Source organism: Triturus cristatus, chromosome 4_1, assembly GCF_964204655.1.
Source record: "Triturus cristatus chromosome 4_1, aTriCri1.1, whole genome shotgun sequence".
NCBI classification, from domain to species: domain Eukaryota; kingdom Metazoa; phylum Chordata; class Amphibia; order Caudata; family Salamandridae; genus Triturus; species Triturus cristatus.
The window spans coordinates 9,957,544-9,985,492 of record NC_140585.1 but is presented as its reverse complement, the minus strand read 5'-3'; the positions used below and the strand labels follow the sequence as shown (position 1 = coordinate 9,985,492).

The following is a 27,949-nucleotide window of genomic DNA, read 5'->3' as shown; positions in this document are numbered from 1 at the left end:
CCATATACAAATGGGGGAAAATAAATACAGAGCCAGTGTTATCAACACTTTCAAACCTCTCCCCCCCTCTTACCATCAATTGAAGACATTCTCTCCAACGAAAAATAATCCACTCTGTGGCTCAGACATGCTAGTGACCCACACCCCTCAAATCCAACAGCGTGTTATAAACCGCACCAGACCAGTGCCCTGGTACAAGCCAGAGTTAAGGAGGGTTAAACCTGCATTGCGTCGACACTGGCGGGAAAGAGATGATGAAGAGAGCAAAATCACATTTAAAACGGAACTTGCAGAACATAAAGGCAAAACCGCACATGCAAAGCCCTTTTAATAGGCAAACAATAAAAATAATTTTTTGATATCCTGAATGATTTGTCGCCCCCAGATGAAATGAGAACTTCCCTGACTCCTATTGAGGCATTCTGTGACAATTTAAATACTTAACAAAAAAGTTCTTTAAAGATAGTATAAACAAATACAGCAGCAGTAGTTCTGAAGGTAAGTATGAAAGATCTCTACCACCCTATCCTAGTTTGAACAAACAAGCTCCATGAATTTATGATCAAGGTCAAATCCGGGTCACCAACTGACCCTTGCCCTCCAGCAGTCATAGAATCTCTGACCTCATCAATCAATCAATCAGCATTCATAAAGTGCACCCAAAGGATATCTGGGCGCTGAGGGTGCTGTGTCTCCGTCGAAAAGCCAGGTCTTGAGCAATCCCCTGCAGAGCGTTTTCATCAATTCAGCCGCTCAAGCTGTCGCTCCAAGCGCGTTTCAAAATGCTGTAGAGCTCACGTTACTGAAAAACCAGGGAGAAGTCCCGGATATAACCAAGAATTATAGGGCAATACCTCTGATCCCTTAACCTGCAAAAACTATTGGTCAGAGAACTGTCTTCAAGAGGTTCCAGGCTTTATAACCACATCAGCTCTCAGATAATTCTTATCAATGGAAGGTCAGCCTCACCACTCCAGGTTCAAAATATGATGCAATTTAATGATTACTTGATGAGGTTGAATCAGCTAAAACTGACTATTGACAAAACTGGGATTGTAATTCTAAAGAATAAGACCAACGTTTGGAACCAACTTTACTCGCCAACAAAAATGAGATTGTTACCGGCGCCTAAACCCACAGTTAAGAGCCTGGGCGTGATCATCGATAGCAATCTTAGCAAGAACCGGCTGCTGGAGCCGTAGGATCTAAATGCAGATTTGTGTTGAAACTACTTCAGAAACTAACCCCACTCCTCCCACTTTTGACGAGAAAAGCAATAGCGGCGGCCGCAGTCCTATCTAGATCGCATTATGCCAACCGAGTATATGTAAGAATACCCAGTATCACCATTCATAGACTACAAGTGATTCACAGCGACGCAGCTTGTTTACTACATCATCTACCGAGGTGGACACACGCCACACCTATATTAAAATAACAAATCCCCTCTAAGACCCTCTGCCTCAGCCCTAAAGGGTTGAGAGGTCTAGCCCCTCACTTAATTGTAAACCAGGTGGAAATGCATACACCCGTACAAAAGCAGATATCGCTTCACTTGAATTTACTTTCTATTCCAAAATTACAGAGGATCAGATCAGGTGGACGCAGCTTTGGTACAAGCTCCTTCCATTCAGATCTCTCTCCCGGCTAAATCCATTTTGAATCTAATTTCAAGTGTTGTCCCAGAAATCTGTCCACCCACAAACCTAATCATGCTAGATTCTTCCCTGGTCTGATTCGTTGTCTCCTCTTTTATGTATTTCTGATTCAGTGCCAAGAAACCTCAGATTGAACATATGCTCTACATATGCAATGACATAAGAAGCATTTTGTAGTTCCTGCAGAGGTTTGGTATGTTGGCGCGTGCTTCAGTCACTGAACCGAATATTGCAAAAGAGAGGTGTACACTGCAAGTGAGGATGATAGCGAAGGAACACACATTTTTTTTTTTTTGCAAAAACATTTTTATTGCATATTTTCAATTACAAACACCTTGCAGTAATTACTCTCGTGCGGATGAACATATCCGATTGCCAGAAATCAATGCGGTATACAATCCTATTCGCTGTCATCCAGATAACAGACCAAGGAACACACATAGTGTTGGAAATGCATTTCAAATCCGTGCATTTCATAATATATGAACTATCCTATGGATATTGTTAAATTTTAATGATTGAATTTTTTTCTGGTTTTAGAAATGTGCAATGTTCTCTGTTCACACCGGGCTTGGTGAGACAGGAAGGAGTATTTTGACCCAGCTGTCCTGTGATAACGTGTTGTCTTTTCTCTTTTCCTCCCCTCTGCAGACACTTGAGACTTGAAAATCAAAGTACCAGAATGGGGAGAAGACGGACTCCAGGAGAGGAAGTGACAGCGCAGTGTTCACGTGAATCCGTAAGAGCCACAGTCCCATCTTTACCTCTCCATGACGTCTCAGCTTCAAGATCCCGAAATGATGCTCAGAGGGACCAGGACCTGGAACCGCTATCGGAGAACCTGCCGCACATTATCCTTTTATCCATGCTGGAGGAGTTGGAAGCCAAACTGGATAACTTGCTGAATACTGTGGAGGATGTCCCTTCTAGAGTCGCTGGGCTGATTAAGAAAATCTGGATAGAAAAGGATCGAGGTTACCTAGATAATGGTGGTGTGTCTTTGGAGGTGGTCTGTCCAGTGAGCATAAGAGATTGTGCTGTTAGCCGGTCTCCTGTGACACCTCAACTGGACAGGCCAGGGGATCCGAGCTTGTGTCTTCAGACAGTGTTTTCTGATCGGCATGCACCAAAGCAGGACTCTGTGCTCTCTTTTCCGACCGATATTCAAGTGCGTCCAGAGGAGCCAAACCTTTGTCTACAGCCAGTGTTTCCAGATCGACGTGACCCATGGGAGGATCGGTGCTTGCAACCTGGGTTTCCAGATGTACATGAGTCAAAGCGAGACCAGTGCATGCAGCCTGGGTTTCCAGATGTACACGAGTCGCAGCGAGACCAGCGCATGCAGCCTGGGTTTCCAGATGTACACGAGTCACAGCAGAAACAGTGCATGCAGCCTGGGTTTCCAGATGTACACGAGTCGCAGCAGGACCAGTGCATGCAGCCTGGGTTTCCAGATGTACACGAGTCGCAGCGAGACCAGCGCGTGCAGCCTGGGTTTCCAGATGTACACGAGTCGCAGCGAGACCAGTACATGCAGCCTGGGTTTCCAGATGGTAATGGACTACAGCAGGATTGTACTCTATCTAGATGCCCTCAGACAGATCCTCCAGGCAGATCACTGGAGGCAAACCTGTGTCTTCCCTCGGAATTTGTTGATGGGCAGGCACCAGAGCAAGACCAGAGCGTACAGTCCGCGTTCCCAGAAAAGAGGGAACCAGATGAACCCCTGAAGCAAGAACCATCCCCATTGTCTACTTATAGCTGGGACCAGCAACAGAACCTCTGCCCACACCCACTATTTCCTGATGGACGCGAACCACAGCAAAACCACTGTGTAGAACCCGCGCTACCAGATGGGAAGGGACCTGATGATCCCTTGGAGGAAGAATTGATGTGTTTTGATTTCAGAGATCCCCAGGAGAACCAGTGCCTACGACCCATGTCACCTGATGGGATGTCATCTGACGATCACTTAGAGTCTGGGCTGTTGTCTTTTGGTGACTTGGGGTCACAACAAACCCAGTGCCTACAGCAACACCTATGCTTGAAGCAGGAACTTCCTTATGCGCAGGATCCAAACGTGAACTACGAGCTAGAATCTATGCGCCCTGAAGCACAGGAACCAGATCAGAAAGACAAGTTAGAACAGACCTGTGCTGATGCACCGGGTTCAGATCAGAAGTACAAGCTAGAACCACTGCACACTGCGGCACACGACCGAGAGCTAGAGTCAGTGCTTCCTGAAGCACAGAAACCAGATCAGAACTACACGGTGGAACCACTGCACCCTGAGGAGAAGGATTCAAATCAGAAATACAAGCTAGAACCAGCTTGTACTGATGCACATGGTTCAGATCAGAGCTGCATACTCGAGCTACTGCACCCTGAATCACAGCATCAACATCAGAACTGCAAGGCAGAACTGTGCTGTCCTGAAGAGCAGGGTCCGCCTGTGCCCCCATCATTCCTAGGACTGGACACAAATTCTGCAGATGAAGACTCAATGGAGAGAGGAAATGCGAAATCACATTTATTGCCGTCCAAAGCCACCCCAGGTATGTGTTTCGCTATACATGGACATGCGGAGTGCATACTAACACATGTAACCTCTCCAAAATGCATATGGTCAGATTTTAGAAAGTCTCCAAGGGGATCATTTGGGATTGGGTGGAACCCACTGAGCGATACTGACCTCCAGAGTACGAGTCCACAGGGTCCAGATGTGTCCCTGCATCCTTCCTGTGCTGAAACAGGCCTGGTTATGGGACTCTGCATGAGACAAGCAGGCCAGTAGCTCTCGTCCTTCCTTGTTCGTCCTCATTCCAGGCTGAGGAACTGGAAATAGCGCTATTCATGGGAGGAATTACTGGCCAGAATCACACGTAATAGTCTGATGCAAGTGATGTGGTGTTTATTGAGAATAGCAGACATGCGCAGTCTAGAGAGGGAACAGTTTCCTGTTGCACAGTTATATTGGGTAAGACGCAGTCGTCTCCAGTTCCTGATATAAAAATCCTAGTCTGTATTCGGCCTCGACAGCCGGGCCCACCGGGGTTGTTGTTGCCACTGCTGTCTTCTCCAGGAGTGCACACCACCTCATGATAGACAGATACACTAAGTGATTGGTTATGTGTCACTTGTGAGTTCACCCTCCCAACCTCTAGCTCAGTAAAGAGAGTTAATTGTTTTATGGGCAGACAAAAGTAGCCATGATCTCCCTACAGCAGCATCCTGCCTTTAGCAAACTCTTTAACTATGAAAATGTAATTGCATCATCACACGTAACATGCTGAATTAGGGTTTGCACACCCGTAGTGCGAGTTACGGATTGTGGTTCTAACCATAACTTGCAAATTTCAGGAGTTTGTTCGGCTTTAAGTCTTAACCACATATACACTTTACCCTTGTTTTTAAGTGAATTTCTGATTATTTTTTTTAAAGACCCATTAAGGTGTTTTAACAGAGCCATCTACAACTTCACTTTAACCATAATCAGTGAAAATATATTAGGGATAAAGTACCCCCTGCCGCACCTTCTAAGGATATTGTAAGTCCTCAAGGTGTTCCATAACCATATAGAGGAACGAGGAAGAAGCCAGAGTTCCTTTATAAGGTCATGGAACTCTGAGGTGACTTGCAATAATCTTATAATATGCACCAGGTGGTACTTTATCCCGTATAATACATGGTCACACCATCACCTTTGCCACAAACCTTGGTGCGTAGCTCCTACATGTGCAGCAGCTAATATGTTTGCAAACACGAAGAATGAACATAAAACCTGTTGTGCAAAAGTAAAAATAAAAACTGTTAGATATTTGTTGCAAAAAGATGTTAGAAACAGTTCAATAAAAGTCCATTTAAAAAAAGCTGCAGTAGCTCGGAACGTGTAGAAACGTTCAGAAAGATTCCACCCTTCCTTTATCTAAGGAAACTAATAAACATATTCCCTCTGCTTCTCATAGTAAGCTAGTAACATACAGCAGAAGTAATACAAGCAAAGTTCTGTTTCTTGCTTTAAACAGCTGCTTCAAATATGCTTCGTGATTTGACCTTCTTTTCACATCAGCTGCTGGCAGCAGGCATTGTGCCCTCAGGACTCGACTGCAATAACTTATAAAAGCCGAGTTCTGACGTCTTTTCTTCATAATCACTGATTTGGTGCGTCACAAATTGCTGATTATAAAGAAAATAGAGACTGCCATTTATACAGGGATTACAGAATCCCATGGAATATAATTATATATATACATATAATAACTCTGGTACAGTTCAATGAATCTGCACAAAACTATTTGGGATTGGCAAGGCTAGTTTCATGCAGTGTTTTTTTGTGGTCCTCAAATTAAGCCACTAGTCATTTAAGATAGAGCTAGCTGGACCTTTAGCACATGAATGGTCCGTGCATCTGGACTCAGGACCCAAATGTAAACATATATTGGATCCGATTGGATGAGGGAGCTTTTTCACCCATCCATTTCGGATACGTAAACCCAAAGTTGGGTCTGCGGACCTGAAGCTCCCTGATTGGCTGGCTACATCTCGAACCATTACATGATGAAGAGACTTGTTCCCCGCATCCTGTAAGAATACTAAAGAAGCCATAAAGAGCTGTGGTGCCATCCTGTCTCTCCCTGGCACAGGGGCTGCCTGATGTTAAAATGTAGAATAAATTGCTGATTTTGAGACGGAGGTTGGATTCCACATCATGACCCTTGAGGTCTGCAAACCTTAGGCAGGTGACTGCGCACGCCCAGTAATTGGCCTTGTACCCTGGTGGACATTTGTGATGTTCAGGGACCTGGTGCTCGGTCTGAAACCCTATTGATGTCCAATAAGTATACACAAGTTTGCAAGGGTCCGAGAACCCCAAGAAAGTGTCCGGGAACCCTTAAAAATAAAAAAGAAGTAAACATAAACCAGGCCCTTCAGGGAGTCCCCTGCTGTGCCCAGGCACCGTTGAACACCTGTGCCTGCTTGGAGTTGGCTGCAGGGAACTGTTGCGTGTGTATATGATGGGAAAAAACCCCCACTGAAAACAAGCATTGGCAAAGCAAATAGGTGTCTCCTATCCGAAAGCTATTGACTTTGGCAATGAGTTTTAGCCATTATGTACACCAGTGTGACTGCTGTTCGGCATGGCTAAAAGTTAGTGGCATGGGGTCGGGTGGGGTAGATAGAAGGGGGATAGATTGGGGTAGAGTGGAATGGGGTAGATTGGAGTCAATTGGGGTAGATTTGGGTGGAGTGGAATAGATTGAGGTGAAGTGCAGTAGATTGAGGTGGAGTGGAGTAGGTTGAGGTGGAGTAGGATGGATTGGGGTGGATTGGAGTAGGATAGATTGGGAAAGAGTGGGGTGGAATGAGGTAGATTGGAGTAGAGTTTGGAAGACTGGAGTGGAGTAGATTAGAGTGCAGTATATTGGGGTAGTTTGGTTTGCGGTACATTGGACTGGAGTAGAGTTATATAGAGTGGTGTAGGGTAGATTTGGTTGGGGTGGGGTAGAGTGTGGTGGAATTGATTGGAGTAGATTTGAGTGGGGTAGATTGGATGGGTAGATTGGGATAGGTAAATTTGGGGTGGAGTGGGGTAGGGTAGATTGGAGTAGGGTGGAGTGGATTAGATTCGACTGGAATGAGGTAAATTTGGGTAGAGTGGGGTTGAGCGGAATTGGATAGATTGAAGTGTTGTGGGGTAGATTAGGGTGGAGTGGAATGGGGTAGATTGGGTGGATTGTAGTGGGGTAGATTGGATGGAGTGGAGAGGGATAGATTGGGTGGAGTGGGGTAGATTACAGTGAAGTGCAGTAGATTATGGTTGATTGGAGTTGGGTAGATTATGGTAGGAGTGTAGATGAGTTGGATAGATTGCAGTGGGGTAAATTGAAATGGAGTTGGGTAAATTGGACTAAAGTAGAGTGAGGTAGATTGGAGTGAAGTCAGATTGCAGTAGATTAGAGTTGGGGTAGATTGAAATGGAGTGGGGTAGACTGGGGTATATTGGAGCAGAGTGGGGTAAATCTGAGTGGAGTGCGGTAGATTGGGGTGGAATGGGGTAGATTGGAGTGTGGTGGGTTTGATTGGGTTTGATTGAGTGTATTAGGGTAGATTGGAGTGGGATGGGGTAGATTGAGTTAGTGTGGGGTAGATTGCAGTGGGTAAATTGGGAATGGATAGATTGGAATGGGGTGAATTGGAGTGGGATGGATTGGGGTACTTTGGAGTGGAGTGGGATAGATTGGAGTGGAGTGGGGTGGATTGGAGTGGGGTAAGTGGTGTGGAGTAGAGGGGCGTGGAGTGTTACATGGAGTGAGTGGCATAGATTGGAGTGGAGTGGTGTGGAGTTGAGTGGCTTAGTGTGGAGTATACTTGGTGTGGTAGCGCACTGCCATTACAAACAACACATTTTCAATTGAAATGATCATTACATTTACACCGAAATATGGTTGTACTGCACTTAAATGATGTTTGCTAATGTCATCCCCTAGTGTATTAATGTGTTTCAATCCTATTCAAATATTTTTCTCCACACTTCAGTAATACAAAACAAATGTGCTTCATTTGTACTAATTCTGAGATATTCTGAAATATCAGCACAGTTCTTTTTTTTAGGTCTTGCCGCAACAGCGCTTTACTTTGTGGGCTTACTGCCCACCCATTGCTTTTTATTTGTTTCTTCGAATCTCCTTTAAACAGCCTTGCCTCCAAATGGCTAATCTTTCCTACTTGTCCCTCCTTTTCGTAGATTGTTCCCTCCCACGGAGCAGCGTCCCGTTACTTGTATCCTTGCAATAGTCCCATATTATCAACTGCTTTAGGCACTTTTTCTTTTTCTTTGTCTAAGAGCACTTCATATGAGCACTTTTTTCACTCGCTCCAAGCTTTTTTGTAAACGGCTGTAATTCTTGTTCTTATCTCGTCACATTTGCTGTTCATTCACAGACCGAGATCAAATGTCAGATGATGTTTCCCCTAAAACGCCTGTTCTTTCTCTGACTTCAAAGTAAGAGAGCCAGTTCCTCACCGTCTCACTCATCGCTTCTTGCCTCTCCTTGCTTATTATTCATAAAAGCAAATTACTTCATTTTCTTGATTTCACCACCTCCCCTTCGCATAATGGTAGCAGCCGTTTCAACTAAAGTGCTCATGTCTACGGCTGCCGGCCAGAAGCTTTACCGGCGACTGTAAAGTTGGCACCTAAGGTAATGGAAGGACGGCTTGGGGTGGAGGGGACATTGGCATGTACAGAGGGCCGTGCCATTGAAGCATCTTCTGGCAGCTCTCACCAGCAGCATCATGACGCGACCCTGCCGCATCTGTACAACGTTTCCGGGCCGAAAGCAGTATAGGATAATAGCTCTATATTCTATAACCAGTCTGTTTGTTACGTACGATCCACTGTACTAAATGACATGAGGTATTCTTAGTACATGTATTTCTATAATGTCACATGTTGTAATATTTAGGACACATACTATTGTAATGCAAGTTGATCTCTAGTAATGTTTAGGACATGTATTATTTGTAAAGTAGAAATGCTTTCCACTTAAAAGTGAATATTTATATACTTGGTAGTTTGTTTAAAGGACTAATCAAACCAAATGTCAGAAGTACAATGCTATAGATTTCTGAAGCACTCTGATACCCAGTTGGGTCATGTTCGCGCTATATTAAAACACTGAATGAATAACAAACCTGAGTGTGGGGAGACCCCCCCCCCCCACACCTGGTGCCTGCTGTGAAGGAGGTGTGTGAGGGCTGAAACATCACATTCACGCCCTGCAAGGCCAGCGCCCTCGATGCTGCCTGCGCACAGCCATATTGAAGCAGAAAACCATCAGGACATCACAGGCATTTACACCCAATACCGTGAAAGACGGCAAGCCCGTAGGCTGATTTGGAAATTATTGGGCGCTTTACTAGTGTTATCTTGAGGAATATAGTCAAAGTACGGTGGCATGGCCAAACTACTTTTCAAATATAACATACTCACACTGGGAAGAGACTTCTCAGACTCTGATTGTGGACTGGGATTGCCTGCAACAGAGAGCAACCGTATCTAGCTTCTTCTCAGACTAATGGTCCCCTTTCCCGGCATTCCGAAAAAAAATGTAATATCAGCATTTTTAGGTGCAGCACCTAAGGAACTCTCCGTACCCGGCATTCTATTTTCATTAATCATATCCATCACATTTGATTGAAATTCAAAGGGTAGGCCTCAGTAACTACGTGTCAATCTTTGGAACCCGGCAAAAGGCAGTAGGATATTTATTTTTCGACTAATGGTGTGGGACACTGCTAGAAGTCATTTGCAAAGTCAGTAGGTCCGTAAGGCAAGACCAATTGGCCTTGCCAGTGCTTGTATTTTTGTTGTGTGCTAGGAAAAAAATATTACACCTTCTCCTCTTGTATGGATACTCAGCAGAATTGTCACATACATTCTCAAATTTTGAAGTCCTAGGAAGAAAAGTAAACACCAAGCTCCCTCAAAGAGAGAGCTTGACATTTGACCTCTGTCTTTGAATGCACCCCAAATGTGACAAGATAAAAACCAGATTTAAAGGCCTTTTTGCAGAAAGCGTGTTTGTGGAAGAATACAGTAAACAAAGTTTGGGCAGCGGGAGAGATGGATGTGAGTTACAAACCACAAATCCAATGGTAAGGAATGGGTGGAATGTATTCCTACTGACGCTTTCTGAATATCCCCACGATGTCTTTAGAGCTGTCTGGCAGTCCTGGATCTAAAACACAAAGGTTACAGTGAAGTTATTATTGGGATTGCTTTCAACATCTTAATTAATATTACAAAATTATCTGAAACTCACTTAAACCATAGTGTGTGTGTGTCTCTTTCTTTCTTTCTTTCTTTCTTTCTTTCTTTCTCTATCTATCTTTCTCTCTCACTCTCTTTCTCTCTCACTCTCTTTCTCTTTCTATTTTTCTCTTTCTCTCTACTCTCTTTCTCTTTCTATTCTTCTCTTTCTCTCTCACTCTCTTTCTCTTTCTATTTTTCTCTTTCTCTCTCACTCTCTTTCTCTTTCTATTTTTCTCTTTCTCTCTCACTCTATCTCTCCCGCTCTTCCTTCCTTCCTTCCCACGTAGTTTGTGGTTATAAGCGTTTGTATTGAAAAGCAATTATTTCTTTGCTAATAACTTTGGAATCTTTTGACAAATCTGCACAAACTTTTCAAAAAGATATTTTTTCTGGTTTCTCTTTATGATACCAAATGTGATTATTTTTGTGGTTTTATATAGTGCAATCTTGGCTGAAGGGCATTGAAGCACTTTTCTAAAGAAGAAAGACTAAAATGCAGATTAGCTGTGCCATACAATAACAGATAAGCAATAGACTAATCCCACAGATCACGTCAGGGGAGAAAGTTCAAACAGTTAATATCTGGATACATTGGAAAAGTGGATGCAGAAAAGCGATCACAGATTTATTATTCAAAGCGTCTCTCAAATAGGAGTTTGAGTTTCTTTTTAATTCTGGCAAGACTTGTGGTTGTTCAAGGAGGTTGTGGGAGGGAGTTCCAGATCCTTGTAGCGCTGGCAGAGAAGGCGAGCTTTATAAAGCGTTCTTGCCTGAATGTCGCTTGTTCCAGCAGGAGGACTTTACGAATTCTCGATCCTTGTTCAGATCCAGAGATTTTGAGTTTTTCTACCAAGTAGGATGGTGTGGAGTTGTGGAGGGCTTTGTGGTGATGCATTCAGTGTTACATTGGTGTGTTGCTTCAATGGGAAGGCATTGTAGGATGCGAAGTATAGAAGAAATGTGATTAAAAAACTTTGTGACCTGTCACAGCGTGGACAACTGTATGAAGCATTTCTCTCAGTGATGCTAATTTTCTCGGGGAAGGCCAGACAGGCAAGAGTTCCAATAATCCAGTCTGAAAAGTACCAGCGTATGGACTACTAAGTTCGTCAGGCACTATTGTGCTTTGATGAGACTTGCTTCTGAAGGTAAAATGTGAATAAATATAGGTCTGTAGTTGTTAAGGTTGTTCTAGTTGGCGTCTGTGTTGTTTGATGAGGGGGTGACTTGGCAGAGTTTGAGGTGGGTTGGCATGCAGCTGCTCGATAAGGAGGAGTTGATGATTTTGGTCCATGCAGGCGAGATATGATGTGACTGAGAATCTTGACACGCTCAGGAGGGAGGGGATCGGAAATGTGCGATGTTGGTTTCATGCAAGCGAGTAATTTGAGCACTTTTTCTTAAGGGACATAGTCGAATTCAGTCCAACTGGCATAGGGTGAGTTTGGTGAGACGACCATTAGTTGGAGGTAGGGCTTTGGGTAGACCCTCTTTGCTAGGGGGGACATCTTTGGTGTAGAACGGAGAGATGGGTGAGTCAAGAGAGATTTCAATGTTGGATATTTTTTCAGAGAAGAATGTTGCAAACTCTTCGCAACACATGGTAGTCATTTATTGAGTGTTGAGGGAAAGAGGAGGTTTGCTGTTTGATGATGTTGAGAAGGTCTTTAGGTCTGTTCCTAGAACGGTCAAGTTGGGCTCAGAAGAAGGGGGATTTTTCTCTGAAGATATGTTTTTTGTATTTTATGCGTTTAGCTCCCGGTATCGCAAGATGTGTTAACAAGGGTTGTTGTCTCCAGTTTCTTTCAGCCAATCGGAGTTGTTGCCTCTTTGTTAAGGTCTTTATTAAACCAAGATCTGAAAGGAATACTTATGATTTCTTGAGTTTCGAAGGGGCGTCTATGTCAAGGAGTTCTCCCATTTTTGTGTTGTAGTGGGCGGTGAGATCATCACCTTGGAATTTGGGAACGGACTAATGCTTCTAACTCTGCCTGGGAGATTCAATGTATGTTCCTCGCCCAGTGCTTGTGCCGGGTACTTTGGGGGTGGGCCTTTGGTTGGATGGCATTGAGATTGAAAAGAATTAGGTGGCGGTGAGTCCAGTCGGTGGGTAGGATAGAACGGAGGAATAAGGTATGCTGCTTAGAGATGATTGCTTCAAGGGTAGAGCCCTTAGTATGAGTTTGTTTATTGCAGTGTTGGGTGAGATCGCTCGCTTCCAGGAGGGTGGATAGGGCTTGTACTGTTGGACCATCTGCATTGTTCAAGTGCAGGTTTCCTAGTAGAACATCTATGCTGCCTTTAAGGTAGTTTTGCGTTAATAGGTTTGTTTAGTCCTCAAAGATTTGTCGTTTTCACCAGGAGGGTGATAGATGACATGAATTTTGATAGTTACGGCCTTTGGACGAGAGTTGAATTCCTACATATTCCAAGGTAGGGTATTTCGTGTTGCGGAATGGAGTTAAGCACAGATAGTTTTTGTGTATAATGGTTATTCCACCGCCAATGTGATGCTAGCGGTCGTACACGTGATTGAGAAGCCCTGTGGGTTGAGGAAATTGATAAGAGGATGAGTGGTCATTCAGCCAGGTTTCATTTGGAAAGCAGAAGTCAATTTTGTGTCCTAGGGTGGTGTCGGCTATTTGAGTGGCATGCTTGACTGCTGACTGACCGTTTAGTAGCATGCAGCAAAGCGTAGGTAGTGATCTTGGACCAGGCTGACAGGGTTGGATGGTAGTTAGTTGGGTAGGCCGCCTGGGAGGGCGAGTGGTGTTCAGGGTTCTACTCGTGCCAAGGATGACCGGGATCTTGCGGCGGCAAGGCTTGCTCGGGGCAGTGTCATACGTGTTGCTCAGCATTTTAGCTTCCCTTTGCGTCATTTTAGTCGTGGTGCATCTATGATTGAGTTGGTGATGGATATAGGGGATAGTTTGTCTAGGGGCAAAGGATAGAGGATCAGAGTGTATGTTTGTGGCAGGATCACTGTTCGCCATAGATGCGTGAAGCTGGGGAAGTAGGTAATCTTTGCGTTCTTACGTAGTGACGAGATTTCATCCAGAATAGTGTTGATTGTGAGTTCAAGCTGGGCTGTTGTAGGGATCAGTTGAGTGGTGGTTGGGTCAATGTTAAGAAGTGGAGTGTGATGGAGCTAGTCAGAGTTTGGGGCGGAGGCTAATGCAGAAGTGGCCCGTGCAGGTAAGAGCGGTGGGGCCGGGTGGGGGGGATTCAATAGACGACAACGAGGGGGAAATGATTCATTTAATTTTCCCTTGTCGTCGTCTGTCACATTGGAGAGTGACTCCAAAAGTAGTGGCTTGGTTGTCTTCTCGTCCTGTGTGGGGGAAGAGGTTCAGTGTAGCCCAGCTAGGTCCCATTGTAGTGGGAGGGGTGTAGGGGCTCACGTCCTGTCTCAGTGGAGTAGGAGTGAGTGTGGGACTGTGTGTCCCCAGGTGCCCGAAACCCAGTCTCAGGGCCTGGAGGGTTCCCTAAGGGAACACCAGGTTGAGGGCCTAGGCTGTACTAGGAAGCCATTTGAGGGGGATCTCCTAGTGTCAGTAGACCCTGGAGCGTCTGTAAACGAAGCTCCAGGGGTTCTGGTGTCTGGCAGTACTGCTCCAGTTGGGAGGGTGCAGAAGTCCGGATTGAGGGGTGAAAGGGGGATGTGTTCCCCAGTGGAAGAACCAGTGGGTCAGGGGCCAGCCAGAAAGGCTGAGTCCCCGATGAATGGCAATGGTGACACCACTTCTGTCCTGGGGTATCTTCGCGTGCTGTCAGATGAACAGGGGTCGGGAGATCTGCGCCAGGCAGACTTTCACACAACACATGAGTCATGTGTTACCCTCATGGGGTTGAGGCTGTGTGCGCCCCCAGAAGTCCTGGCATACCAGGCAAGTGTTCAACCGCAGGGGTTGGTCCCTGGGTTGGGAGGACAGGTTCAGGATCTGCCTGACCTGGAGGGAGGGACATCTGTAACCAGTGTCCTGACCAGTTTGGCTTCCAGGGGTACCACTCCAGTTGGTAGGGTGCAGAACTCTGGAAGGGGGTGCAGAGGGAGGGAGCCCTCGCCTCTGACCCCAGTGCAACCTGAAGGTTTAGACCCTAGGTTTGGAGACCAGTTGCTGGAGAGAGGTCCTGAACTGGTGGGAGAGTTGTGTTCTGGGGGGGCCTCTCAAAGGAGGAGAGTGCTGAACCCTAGGAGGAGAGGTAGGGGGGAGGAGAGCCTCGCCCGTGACTTCTGGTCAACCTGAGGGTGCGGACCCTAGGCTGGAAGATCAGTGGCAGTCTAGAACTGCCCTGATGAGGGGTAGAGTGGAGAATGGCTACTATGTGCCAGGGGTTACTACCCCCCACTCTGTGGATGGGCAAGGACCAGTGGCATCTGGGTGACCTAGGGCCTGGTCCTGGCCGCGGGCAGCTAGGCAGTACCAGTGGGGTAGCCTAGTTGGTCCTGAGAGCTTTTACAAAGGGTACCACATGGATTCACAGTGGCGTAGAACAGGAGGGTGTCTTAAGGCCAACAAACATATTCAGCAAAAATAGGAAGGGTGAAGGCACCAGTTTGGTCTAACAAATTCAATTGCCGTTTTCTTCAGTGCAACTAACAACCTTATTCTTGCAGTAGTAGCATCGATCCTTCATGAGTGACTTGCAAGGTATATCATCGGTAAGGACGTAAGCACTGGAGAGATGAGTTAAAGGTCAGCGTAGAATGTTGAGTTCTGACGTACGCGCAGTGTAATCAAGACGTGTTCAACTACTCTCCGTGTGTGACTTGGTTATTGGTGAGTACCTGGGCTGGAAGGATGCTATAACCGGTGACAAGATAGGGTATACGAAGCCCGTACACTGAAAGCGCCCTTCCAGAGAGTTTGCCGTGGTCCAGCACACTGCTCGTGCGTGCCACATGTGCCTCGGTTGAAGTGCAGAATCGATGCTGGCACTGGTGGAGTCTCAGTGCAATGCCAGCCTGCATAAAATGCATAAAGATAAAGAGAGCGACACTGAAAGTCTACATGTCGCTGGACAGGAACTGAGCGAAACAGCTTCTAATAGAATATATGGCGCCATTACGCAAATTAATACCATTACACTATGCGGAGTAAGAAAACTAAAGGTGGACAAGGAAAGCACACAGCAATAGTTCAGTACACATTACACTGAAATTCACATGCTATGAAGCAGAGATTAACCAGGTGTTTGTGAAGAAACATTTCAGCACAAAATCGACCAGTGTTATCTGCTTTCATGTACTTGTAGTGTACAAAGATTTATCTCCTTCCTGAAACCATCAACAAATCATCGTCTCACAACATGCTGTCCCAGAAAGAGGGTCGGGTTGGGTTTGCCGAGTTTCCCCAGACGAAGCGGCCCACCACAGTGCCCGTCCTCATTGCTTGTGGGGCATTGTTTAGGGCGCCAGAGACAAAGTGAGTGCCAGGACTGCCGGTGCATTCCCACAGCTGCCCTGCGAAGCTCAGGCAGCTGCAACATTTGGGCCCATTTATTTAGTTAGAGTCCTAGTGGGGGACAGAGGGTGCCAGTGCCCATCTTTTTGGATTTCACAGCTGCCCAGCAAGTAGAGGGCAGCTGCCACGTTTAGGCCAGCATTCCTTTGGGGGCATCTCTGAATGAGGTAGGAGTGAGATGCACCCCTCTGCCCAGCGCAATTGCGCACTGCGAATTCCGCTGCATTGGCAGCAGCCCTGACATTTGGGACATAGGGCATGTGAGCCCCTGAGAAGGCCAGTTGGCCAGGGGGACTAATAGGTTTGTAGGGCGCCAGGCCCTGAGGTGATTTATGAGTATGAGGTCTATCCTAATGTGTTTATGCCTAATGAGATAGTGTAATGTGTGTATGCCCAAAGTGACGCAGACCTAATGTGTTTATCACAGGTGATAATGCTGAGGTCATTTTGGTACCAGTAGTTACTGGTTGTTTCATTACTTGCGTTTTACTTACCTGTTCTGATGGTCATGACCAGGGCCCGATTGGCCTGGTCCTGTATATAATCCCCTGTAAATATCGCCTAGTGCCAGTTGGTACAGTGTATATTATGTGATTATGTTTCTAATGTGTTTATGACAATACAAAGGCTATTTTTCATATAACCTTGTGTGGAGTTCCTTTTGTGGTGTGCCTAGGGTGTTGCTGCTGTGTGTGTGTGTGTTGCGCAAACGCTTTACACATTGCCTCCGGGATAAGCCTGACTGCTCGTGCCAAGCTACCAAGGGGGGTAAGCAGGGGTTATCTTTGGCGTGTATGTCCCTTGCCCTGACTAGAGTGGTGGTTTCTGCCTGGCTTTGGCGTAAGCCTTAGCCAACCAGAGATCCCATTTCTTACATTGGTGGTCAGCGGTGAGGATAGGACTTGCGTTTGCGCAGTACCACAGCGACAACTGGTTGCACTACAAACCCTGCATTTAGATAATCACGTGTTTGTGTACTGTTGTGATCGCTGTCCATAAGCTTTCTATACACCTTTGATGCAGTGCCCTCCTAGGTATAACAGCACTACACTTGCCAGCTTTAGTTATTTTTTCCTGTCCTATACTTTTCAGTTTCACTACACCGTGCATATCAATTATTTCTCATTAGCAATCCCGGTGTTTTAGTTTCCAACAACTTGTATGCAACGCGCACTAGCTGTTCGGCACTGTTAGTCTCCTTTCCATTTCCGTTTTGCATTCAATCTAGCAGGTCCGTCCTTTATCTCTAGCGTTTACTCGTTGTGACGCATACGTCATTCGCTATATTGGAGGAACCGCGGGGACTCGGAGCTCACGGTTGCTGGTGCATATCGGAAGCATTTTCTAACGCGCACCTGCAGTAAGGGTAACCACGTAGTCTTTTGGCATATTTTTAACTATAGTAGAGTTGAGTTAGATATAGATTGCATGTGTGGCCACACTGTTAAATCTAACTTTGTTTGCAGTACTATTTGCTAAGAAGTTGAGACCGCAACTGCAATATAGAAAGTTAATGATCTCGAGTAGCCGTTTCCAGTGAAAGCAGGTACACACCATTTTGGGTGTTTGTTGGGTGATGTTGAACATCTTATATAAACTCTGTAATGGCACTCGTCTCAGTTCCAGTCAGTCATTTTTCATTCCTACTTTTTGTAGTGTCCACAGTTGGCATTTATAAACCACAACAGTTCCTTAATTGTGTTTGCATCTAAGTTGGTGAGTCCTCCTGTGTCTCATAGGGGAGACTTTTTGAGCATATGTTCTTCTTGTGTACATTCACCGCTTCAGCACGTTTTTAAAATCATTTTGGATCGCACGCCTTGTGCACATGGGGACGTTCTATTGTGGCTTGAATCTGTCACTCGGAGTGTTTCCAGCCAGTCACGTGGTATTTCACAATTCTGCATGGTTTTAAAGACTTACGGTTTTACACGTGATAACACATTGTTTGGAGATTTACTTAATATTCTTTCTGTTGAAGGAATCTGGTGATTTGGCCTGATGACTTTATTTCCTCTTTTTCGACAAATACATTTTTCAGAATTTTTTTACCTGCACATGTATAGAATAGACAGTGATGGTTACACATGTTCGGAGATGTTCATATATGTTCTTGCAGTGTTCCCCTGACGAAGGTGTTTAGCACCGAAATGCATTGGGAAGCTTGAGATGTTGGTGTAACCTGTTACGAACTGAAAAGTTATACAAAGAAATAAAGCACAAGACAGTGCGTTTAACTGTCATTATTTTGTTTGATGGACTCACTTTTCTGATCAATCATGTTCCTATATTTCAATTTCTGTTTATGTTGACCCAAAGGAATCTGTTGATATTCTGTAATGTGACTGCATGTATTTTGGAGAATACACTAATCATGTTATAATCTTTGATTCAAAATATTATCGTCTTTTAAAAAAAAATATATTAGCTTTTGTAAAAAAACATTGTAAATTGTTCAGCACCATACTGGGTATGTGAATAGTGCGCCCTTGCGCTCAAACAGTGTCTGTTTGAATTTTTTGCTTTATGTATTTCACAGAACAGCCATAAGAAAGTATTTCCGAATGCTGTAGAGGGGCTCAGCTCATGCTTGGGCACCATCTCACATAAAACCAAGCACTCTGCCTTCAGGATTGTCAAGGCCTGCCATAGCATTGGCTTATAGGTTTATATGTGTCTGTATAAGGTAGTGATATAGGTATCCTATACCACAGTAAGGGGTGCAAGCACACCCTTACCCAGGTTACAGTGGCAGATTTGTGGTGTCATTTTGGAGTGCTTCCCAGGGGTGTCATAATACATGCTGCAGCCCCTGGTAGGCCTCTGAGGTACCTATGCCCTAGGTACATAGTATACCATATACTAGGGGCTTATAAGGCACTCCAGAATCCAATTAGATATGTACCTAATATACATGGAAACCATTTTAGAGAGGAAGCAGCTAGGCTGTGGTCCTGATTAGCAGGGCCACAGCCAGACTAAGGTCCAAAAACAGTGAAACACCAGCAAAAAGTGAAATTGTAAGTCAATTTCCTTCTTTAGTTCATGGGTCGGGAAAAGTCAAACAATGAAAGTAAGGTTACACATAAATGAGAATTTTCATCAAAGACACAGACGAGTTGCATTTCACTTGCAAGAAGTTGTTGAAAAGGAACTTCATTTTTTACTTGTACATGGCATCATTGAACTGTCCATTGGTCTGACACCATGGCTTTCTCCCATTGTAACAGTGCCTAAAAGAGACCGTGAAGGAGCTGTACGCATAAGTGTTGACATGCGTCAGGCCAACAAGGCAACTGAGCAAGAGAAACCTCACAGTCCGTACATTGCTGATATAATAACTCAATTGAATGGCGCAGAGTTCTTCTCTCGACTCAACCTAAATAAAGGATCTCACCAATTGGAACTTGAAGAAAAATCCAGATACGTTGCAACCTTTTGTACGCATATTGGTTTGTTTTGCTAAAAGCGACTGAGTTTTGGTATATCCTCTGCTGCAGAACTTTTCCAAGCCGTCATTTGTCTTATCATATAGCCTGTAGGAAATGCATTAAACTATAGTGATATATTGGTATTGTGGGGCTGCACAGAAAGAGCATTACAAAACTCTCAAGCAAGTATTTCGTTTGCTGAATGATGCAGCCTTTACTCTGAATGCTGACAAATGTGAATTCCACAATAAAAACTTGAAATTCTTCAGCCATGTCTTTTGTGATGGGATATGAAACCTGATCGAGCTAAAGTACAAGCATTGTCTACTGCAAATCCCGCACAATTTAAGTTTATATAGCGTGTAGCTACCCTGAGGCCTCCTAACGCTTATGGACCGAGCGGCAGAGGAACAGCAATGTTAGAACGATGCCTTGAAGAGATGGGTTTTCAGGAGCTTGCGGAAGGCCAACAGAGCGCCCAAAAAATCAAGCAAGCCATTGAGAGCGCCATTAAAATGCCCGTCTTTGATCCCAAACTCCATGCAGAGGTTGTAGTTGATGCTAGCCCTGTAGGGTTAGGCGCAATCCTTGCACAGCACGACGGACCGACAAATTCCCCGAGACATATCGTGGTACATGCCAGTAAAAGCCTGTAACAAACTGAACGTGCATACTCGCACCCTGAGAAAGAAAGTTTGGCACTGGTTTGGGCTTGTGAATAATTTCCATGTGTTTGTGTATGGAAAGCCCTTCACATTAGTGGCTGATCACCAAGCATTGCTGATGGTATTTGACAATCCCACAGCAAAAATGCCTCCTAGAATTGAGCGTTGGGGTTTGAGGTCACAAGAATTACAACTAAACGATTCTTCATCGTCCAGGGAAAGATCAGAAACTGGCGGATTATGCCCTGGTACCCCGTCTAAGACAGTGGAGGATTACATCAAATTTATTGTGAAACCGAGCACACCAACTGCCATGTCGTTAGAGCAAATTGTCACTGCCACAAGCCAAGGTAGTGGCATGTCAAGATTAAAAGTTGTGGAACCAGTATTCTAAACCTCTCACTAATGACAGTGAGTATATGAAGTTCAGAAATGTAAGAGATGGACTTTCAGTAACGCAGGAAGGCCTCACTCTGCAAGGTACACGGATTGTTATTCACCAAAGTCTATGACAACAAGTAGTCGAATTTTCCCAGAAAGGAGGTCGAGGAATAGGTGCCAGTAAGAGAGCTCTCCGTGATCGAGTCTGGTTTCCGTATCTCGATGAGAGGGTCAAAAAAGAATTGAAGACTTGTCCCATATGCAACTGTCTTTCATCTCAAGTTAGTCAGCAGCCTTTGATTATGTCAGAATTGCCACACCATGCTTGGGAGAGAATTGCTATTGATTCTTTTATGGCCCTCCAGAGAATGGACATCATCTTCTAGTTCTTGTTGATCAATACTCCCCCTTTCCATTGGTAGAAGACCCTTCATCCACTACACATGAGCAGGGTGATTCAAAACCTAGATGGCATCTTTGCGACATGACTTGTACCTGCAATCTTAAAATCTGACAACGACCCGCCTTTTAATAATCGAGAATTCTAAAATGTTCTAAATCACCTCAATATAAAGCATCTAAAAAGCACTCCCCTTTGACCCCAGGCCAATGGTCTGGTAGAACGCCTCATGAGTGCTCTAAAGAATGCTGTTCAGCATTCTGCATTGGGGAAGCTCGACCTCGAAGGTGTTTTGAACACTATTCCTTGAGGTTACCGTTTGACCCCTTCACTCAACCACAGAGGAAACCCCTGCAACTATCATGTTTGGAAGAGCCATGACAACCAAGCTTTCCCAATGGAAGGGGCTGGGTGTGACGGGGGATACATCTGCATTCATCTGCATGCCGATAATCTTCTTGGGCTGGGAGAGAGGTGATTCACACTTTCATTTGAATAGGTTGTGTCCTGCCCTCACTCAAAGGGCTGATTTACCTCCTACTGATCGTCTGGAGCCAGGAATGGGCTGCAAGGGATTGTTGCGCACTTCTGAGGGTTCCTTTGAAGTCACCCGTTCATCAAAGACATTTTTGAGTATATGTACTGGAGCTCTTATCCCATGTTTTTAGACGCTGCTTGGGACTTGTAGCCAGACACTGTTGGCTCTACAAACTGCTCATTGCCATGAGGACTGCTGTGCTGCCAGGAGCCACCACCATTTTGACTAACTGCCTTGTTGTGTTGACCTGCTGCTGCTGGGCTGCAGGAGAGACTGCCAATTTGCAACCTAACTGTATGTGCTGTCTGCTGCCTGCCGCCTCCTTTTGTGTCCCGAGGTGCTCTCCAAGGGCTTGTTTGCTTGCCCCCTGTTCTCTCGAGATCTCAGGGCCATCAAAGACCTTGTTGCCTCTTTTCTCCAAGACTTCTGCTGGGTGAGCCCATTTTACAAGGGCTAGCATGTCGCCAGTGCCCCCTTCTGCACCAAGGTAAAATTTTGTGCATTACAGGACAGTGCACCATGGGCCAACAGTGCAGCGCTCTGACCAGGGGAGTGCCTTTGTGCATTCTAGGGAAGTGCTCCACGTTTTACAAACCAGCATTTGGTGAGCGTTGTTTCTCCAGAGAGAACAGCGTTGTTTCACCTGGAGGCATTACCAGAGAAACAAACACGTCCTTGAGCCAGCGTGCTCACTGCATCTATCGGATTGAGAACCTCACCCCTGGAGTCTGGCAAGATATCGCCACCGTCAGATGCCACCAAGAACAAACTAGTGTGGCCCCTCTGGCCGTGAGACCCCAGGAACAGCCCCCTGAAGACTTGTGCTGCTCTGAGGTGGTAAAGTGCAGCGTGTAAGGCTGTAGAGCTACAGGAGCTGCACAAAGCCTTCAAGGCAGGCCTTTCGACAACACGTTGTCCCGTAACATGCGGCGGGCCAGCATTATGAGGCTCATTCCAGCCAGCCTCGCCCTCTGGTTTTAACGCTTATACTGCACGAAGCTCTCAACGTCGGGTCCCACTCCCGAGACATGACAACATTGTTAGCAAGTTACAGATGCCCTGAGGACAGTGACCCTGCAGCCACAAAGGTACTGTGAGGCGGGTTGGGTCCAGAGGAGTGGTAAAGCCGCCCTGCTCTCCTTCACGGGTGGCTTGGTTTCCGTTGGGCAAAGAGACGCCATCTAAGCGGCCCCGGAGGGCTCCAGACCCGCAAGAGCGTGAGGGGCATTTCTTGTTCTGCATTGTCTCTGCTCTGGAGATGACCTCAAGAATGGCGCAGGGCCGTCCATAGAGGAGAACTGCTGGAAGACTCAAGCTCAATTACTGTCGAGCGTTTAGTGGGTGCTCCTGCGCCCTAAGTTTGGTTTCTAAATGCAATCACTTCAACCACGTTCACAACAGTTACCGTATGAAGTGTAATAGGAGCGCAGGTGCGCCGTGACCTATGTTTTCATAGTAATTTATGTTTTTCTCCGACAAACCTGCATTATTTGCACTAACGGTGTGATTTAAGTCATTTTGGTCTTGTTTGATGTACAATATAGAATTTATTTTTACATAATCCTGCGTAGATTCCCTTTTGTTGTGTACTCACTGTGTTGCTGCGCGAGTGTGTTGCACAAATGCTCTGCACATTGCCTCTTTAAACAAGCCTGACTGCCCTGCGCCAAGCTACCAGAGGGTGAGCGCAGGTTCTCTCAGGTGTGTATCCGACTTACCCTGACTAGAGTGGTGGCTTCTGCCTGGCTTAGGTGCCTACCCTAGCCAACCAGAAGCCCCATGCCCAACAGTGGTTCTTGTGAATCGCTTGATTTCCCAGCATGCTCCTGCTGCAGAACTAAGTCACCGCACTTTGTGTAGGAGGACTAGCCACCAATTGTGTCTCAAAGGGAAGTGTGACTCTTCTTCTTAGAACATACATTTTTTTTCCCTAAATTGTAACTTTTCACCTCTCCATATTATAACAATGCAGCTTTTTCAAGAAATATTTTCTTCATGTAATTTTCAATGTTTTTTCTATTTTGCAGCACAACAATCACATCTAGAAAGTATGAATGGGATAGAGAGCCATAAAGGTTCCGGAGGCAAGATGAATTTTACTCAAAATATCTACTTAAGGAAACTGTGCAGAATGCACATGAGGGAGAGACGCTTTGCTTGTAATGTGTGTGACAAAGGATTTATCAATGAGACACTTCTTGTGAGGCACAGAAAAGTACACACCAGCCTCAGGCCATATCCCTGCGGAACGTATAAAAAGTGTTTCACTCAAAAGGCAACTTTTTTACAGCATCAAAGAACACACACTGGAGAGAGGCCTTATCACTGCACAGTGTGTTCCAAGCGCTTTGCTCATAAGAAAGGCCTTGTACAGCATCAAAGCGTACACACAGGAGGGAGGCCTCATCAAAGCGTACACACAGGAGAGAAGCCTCATCAAAGCGTACACACAGGAGACAGACCTCATCAAAGCGTACACACAGGAGAGAAGCCTCATCAAAGCGTACACACAGGAGAGAGACCTCATCAAAGCGTACATACAGGAGAGAAGCCTCATCAAAGCGTACACACAGGAGAGAAGCCTCATCAAAGCGTACACACAGGAGAGAGGCCTCATCAAAGCGTACACACAGGAGAGAGGCCTCATCAAAGCGTACACACAGGAGAGAGGCCTCATCAAAGCGTACACACAGGAGAGAAGCCTCATCAAAGCGCACACACAGGAGAGAGGCCTCATCAAAGCGCACACACAGGAGAGAGGCCTCATCAAAGCGTACACACAGGAGAGAGACCTCATCAAAGCGTACACACAGGAGAGAAGCCTCATCACTGTGCTGTATGTGCCAAGAGCTTCACTCAAAAGAAAATTCTTCATGAGCATCAACGCATACACACAGGAGAAAAGCCTTTTCGCTGCACCATGTGTGAGAAGAGCTTCAATCATAAGGCAAATCTACGAACGCACCAACTAATACACACCGGAGAGAGACCTTATCACTGCACTGTGTGTTCAAAGCGCTTTTCTCAGAAGGGAGCCCTTGTACGGCATCAAAGAACACACACAGGAGAGAAGCCGTATCACTGCACTCTGTGTTCCAAGCGCTTTGCTGAAAAGGGATCCCTTGTACGGCATCAAAGAACACACAGTGGAGAGCGGCCTCATCACTGCACTCTGTGTTCCAAGTGCTTTGCTTATAAGAAAGGCCTTGTACAGCATCAAATCGTACACACAGGAAAGAAGGTTTATCATTGCACTGAGTGTTCCAAGCGCTTTGCTGATAATGGATCCCTTGTACGTCATCAAAGAACACACAGTGGAGAGCGGCCTCATCACTGTACTGTGTGTGACAAGAGCTTCACTCGAAAGAAAAATCTTCATGAGCATCAACGCATACACACAGGAGAAAAGCCTTTTCGCTGCACCCTGTGTGAGACGCGCTTCAGTCAAAAGGCAAATCTACTAAAGCACAAACTAATACACACTGACTAGACGCTGTCATCCTCCTGCCGAGAATCCAGCTCAAGTGTTTCTGACTCCCCTTGCGGGTTGTGGGGAGATCGAGTCCAGGGAAAGAGATGCCAACCCCTCTCATTCTAAGGTATGGAGCTGATTAGAACCTAGAGAAACCTTTGGCAGATTCTTGGCAAAACTAAACTGTAGCTGAAACAGCACCTGCTTCTTCCCTCGTACTAGACCTAGGTTAGGTACACTGGGGTAGGCGTATTTTAGAAGCACCAGTTGAGTATTTTAGCCTGTGTTATTTATATATATTTTTATATATGTCATAGCAACAGACAATGCTATTACAGTATTATTTTATATTACTGTTTATGCTGTACGCATTATGCTTCGCATTCTCTCTAACGATTGTAGCAGTTCACATCTCTTGCATGAGAAATAAGACTGTTCAATAAACCCTTTTATTGAAACGCCCGTCTATCTATTTCTGTGCAACTCTGTAGAAACGAAGCATGCACGATTGACTGAGTGAAACTGTTATCTATTGTTTCCATGACTCTGAAGATATTGTTTCGATTCTAGGGGAAACAAAGTTGTCATGTTTATGAGGTTGTCAGAGACTTATCCCTTCTTGTTTATTGGAGAAAGTTTCTAGTGACCTCTGAGTTAGCTGGCACACACAATTAAGTTTAAAATACTCGATAGAGACATACTGACCTCCGTCATATGTCAAATTTATAGTGTATATTATTCCAATGCGCAGAGCCTATTGGGAAAATAGGAACTACACTACACTCCTGCTGGTGCTTGCCGACTCCTCATGCTTCTGTGCACTTTACCATTGGTGCAGCAGGTGCAGTGGCACGGGGCCCAGGACTGTGAGGGGCCCGTTGAACCTTGTAAATTACTTTTATATCAGCAGCCCAACAACAGTCAAATAGATGATTTTCTTTGCTTACACCTGAGCTCATGGCATCCTAGTCTTTCCAAAAATATGCATAAACCCGAGCTGGGCATTCCTGCTAGCGCTGATGGGGGGCTGTACATTTTGGAAGGAGAGACGATCTCTCTGGACCATACTCAGATAAAAGGATCATTATCACGAGTCACTGCAGTGCCGACGCCTGAGCAGCAGGAACCCTTCGTCTACCACTTCTTGGTTCATGCTGGGCTTCATTCTACCTAAAATAAGTTTCCCGTATGTTTCATTTAACAACACAGTTTGCTTCCTAAATGCAGCGGAAAAGTTAGATTTTAGTGGGATGAAAAGCACATAAGGTTATACCTGCAAGTGTTTTGGAAATACAAAACAGACATACACACACGTATCAACCCTTTTAATAATATTCACGCCCTATATTTATTATACTCCACGTGTTGATCTGTCAGTGAAAATGATACAATTTATTTAGCAGATTTATAGCGCGCGTAGACGCCCCAGCGATCAGAGACACGAGAGAGTGGTAGGACGGGAGGCGATTATACAACGGCAGGGAAGAGCCAGGTCTTAATCGCCCTGCGGAATGTCAAGTGAGTCTGGATCTCTCTGATAGAGAGAGGGAGCCGGATCCAAAGTAGCGCTGCAAGACAGCGAAATGAACGCCCCCCAGCTTTTGCTCTCACGGCCCGGGGGACAATAGCCAGCAGCTGATTGGACGATCCAAGGGATCGCTGAGGTGTATACGGTTGAAGTAGCTTAGTTAGACCCAACGGAGCCTGTTGAGAAAGAATTTTATGTGCAACACATAAGGTTTTAAATTGGATTTGTTTCTCAACAGGCAACCAATGTAGCTTGGGAAGGATGTGGGCAACCGACGCAGATCTCGGGAGTGCCACTAGCATGCGTGCTGCGGCATTCTGAGCTCTCTGTAAACGCATGATACAGGATTTATTAGCCCCGAGATATAATCCATTTCCATAATCCAGTCTAGATAGTATAGTCGCCTGGATGATGGTCTGGCGATCTCTAGGGGGAAAAAAGCCCAGTATTGGCTTCAAGCCACGCAATAGACCAAAACACGACCCAGCCACAGCCTTGGCTTGCGTGTCAAACGTCAATCCGCTATCAATCCAGAAACCCAAGTTTTTAACAGCTTCTTTGGGCACAGGGGCTGGCTTAAGGCTGTCAGGCCAGCAATGATCAGACCATAGGTCCCAGTCTTTTCCAAATACTAACACCTCGGATTTGCTGGCGTTTAGTTGCAGGTAGTTGCTGGCCATCCAGTCTGCCACTTCAACCAGATCTTCCCTGAATCTACTTAGATTGGCGGTGTTCTTTTTAGAGTAAGCAATCGCCAATTGGGTGTCATCGGCATATGACACCATTGACAGTCCCCTCTTCCGAGCCACCTGGGCCAAAGGTTGCATATAGATATTAAACAAGAGGGGGCTCAAGATCGACCCCTGGGGCACTCCCCGTTGAAGGGCATACCTCTGGGATTGAAATGGTGGCATCCAGATCTGGTAAGATCTTCCCGTCAGATAAGCTCGGCACCAGTCGAGAGCCAGATCCCTCACTCCAATGTCAGATAGCCGTTTCAGTAGAATTTCATGGGAGACCGTACCAAAGGCGGCACTTAGATCAAGAAGAACTAAGGCCGCCTAGTCCCCAACATCCAGTATCCCTCGGATTTCCTCCGTCACTGCCAACTCAGTGCCATGTCGGGCTCTGAAACCGTTCTGCGACGGGTCAAGGATCGTGTTCTGTTCGATGAACTCCGTCAGAATAGTCTGAACAAGTTGCGAAATGGGACGATAGTTACCCGGCTCGGCTGGGTCCAGCGACGTTTTTTTCAGCAGAGGGATAACTTTTGCATGTTTCCATGTTGCAGGTACTGTGGCTGACTCTAGAGAGAGATTCATCAATTCCAGATACACTGGTAGAATAGATGGCATGACTTGAGAAAGATTTTTTGGGGCCAATGGATCAATAGGTGAACCAGATTTAATTTTTTTAAACAAGACCTCCAGACTTGCTAAAGATAGCGCTGGAAAAGATATCAGGCTGTTTAGACCTTGGGAGGCCGGAACAGTGGGCACAATCTTCGTAACGGGATTAGCCGTTACAGGGAGATTTTGATATATTTTATCCACTTTGTTAACAAAGTAGTTGGCCAGCTCATCACATTGGTTATTG

General features: G+C 45.6%; 1 protein-coding gene across 3 annotated transcripts in view; it reads left to right on the top strand.

Annotated features, from left to right (window-relative positions):
• The window catches only part of LOC146839288 (uncharacterized), a 34,697-nt gene extending 9,410 nt beyond the window's left edge, over positions 1–25,287 (top strand). For all 3 annotated transcript variants that reach the window (XM_085651311.1, XM_085651312.1, XM_085651313.1), the window contains exons 2-3: positions 2,310–4,213; positions 23,381–25,287. In XM_085651311.1, coding sequence (XP_085507437.1) covers positions 2,341–4,213; positions 23,381–24,843 — 3,336 coding nt within the window. In that variant the 5' untranslated portion in view covers positions 2,310–2,340 and the 3' untranslated portion in view covers positions 24,844–25,287. The remainder of the gene's footprint in view (positions 1–2,309; positions 4,214–23,380) is intronic.
• Positions 25,288–27,949: the final 2,662 nt, after the last annotated feature.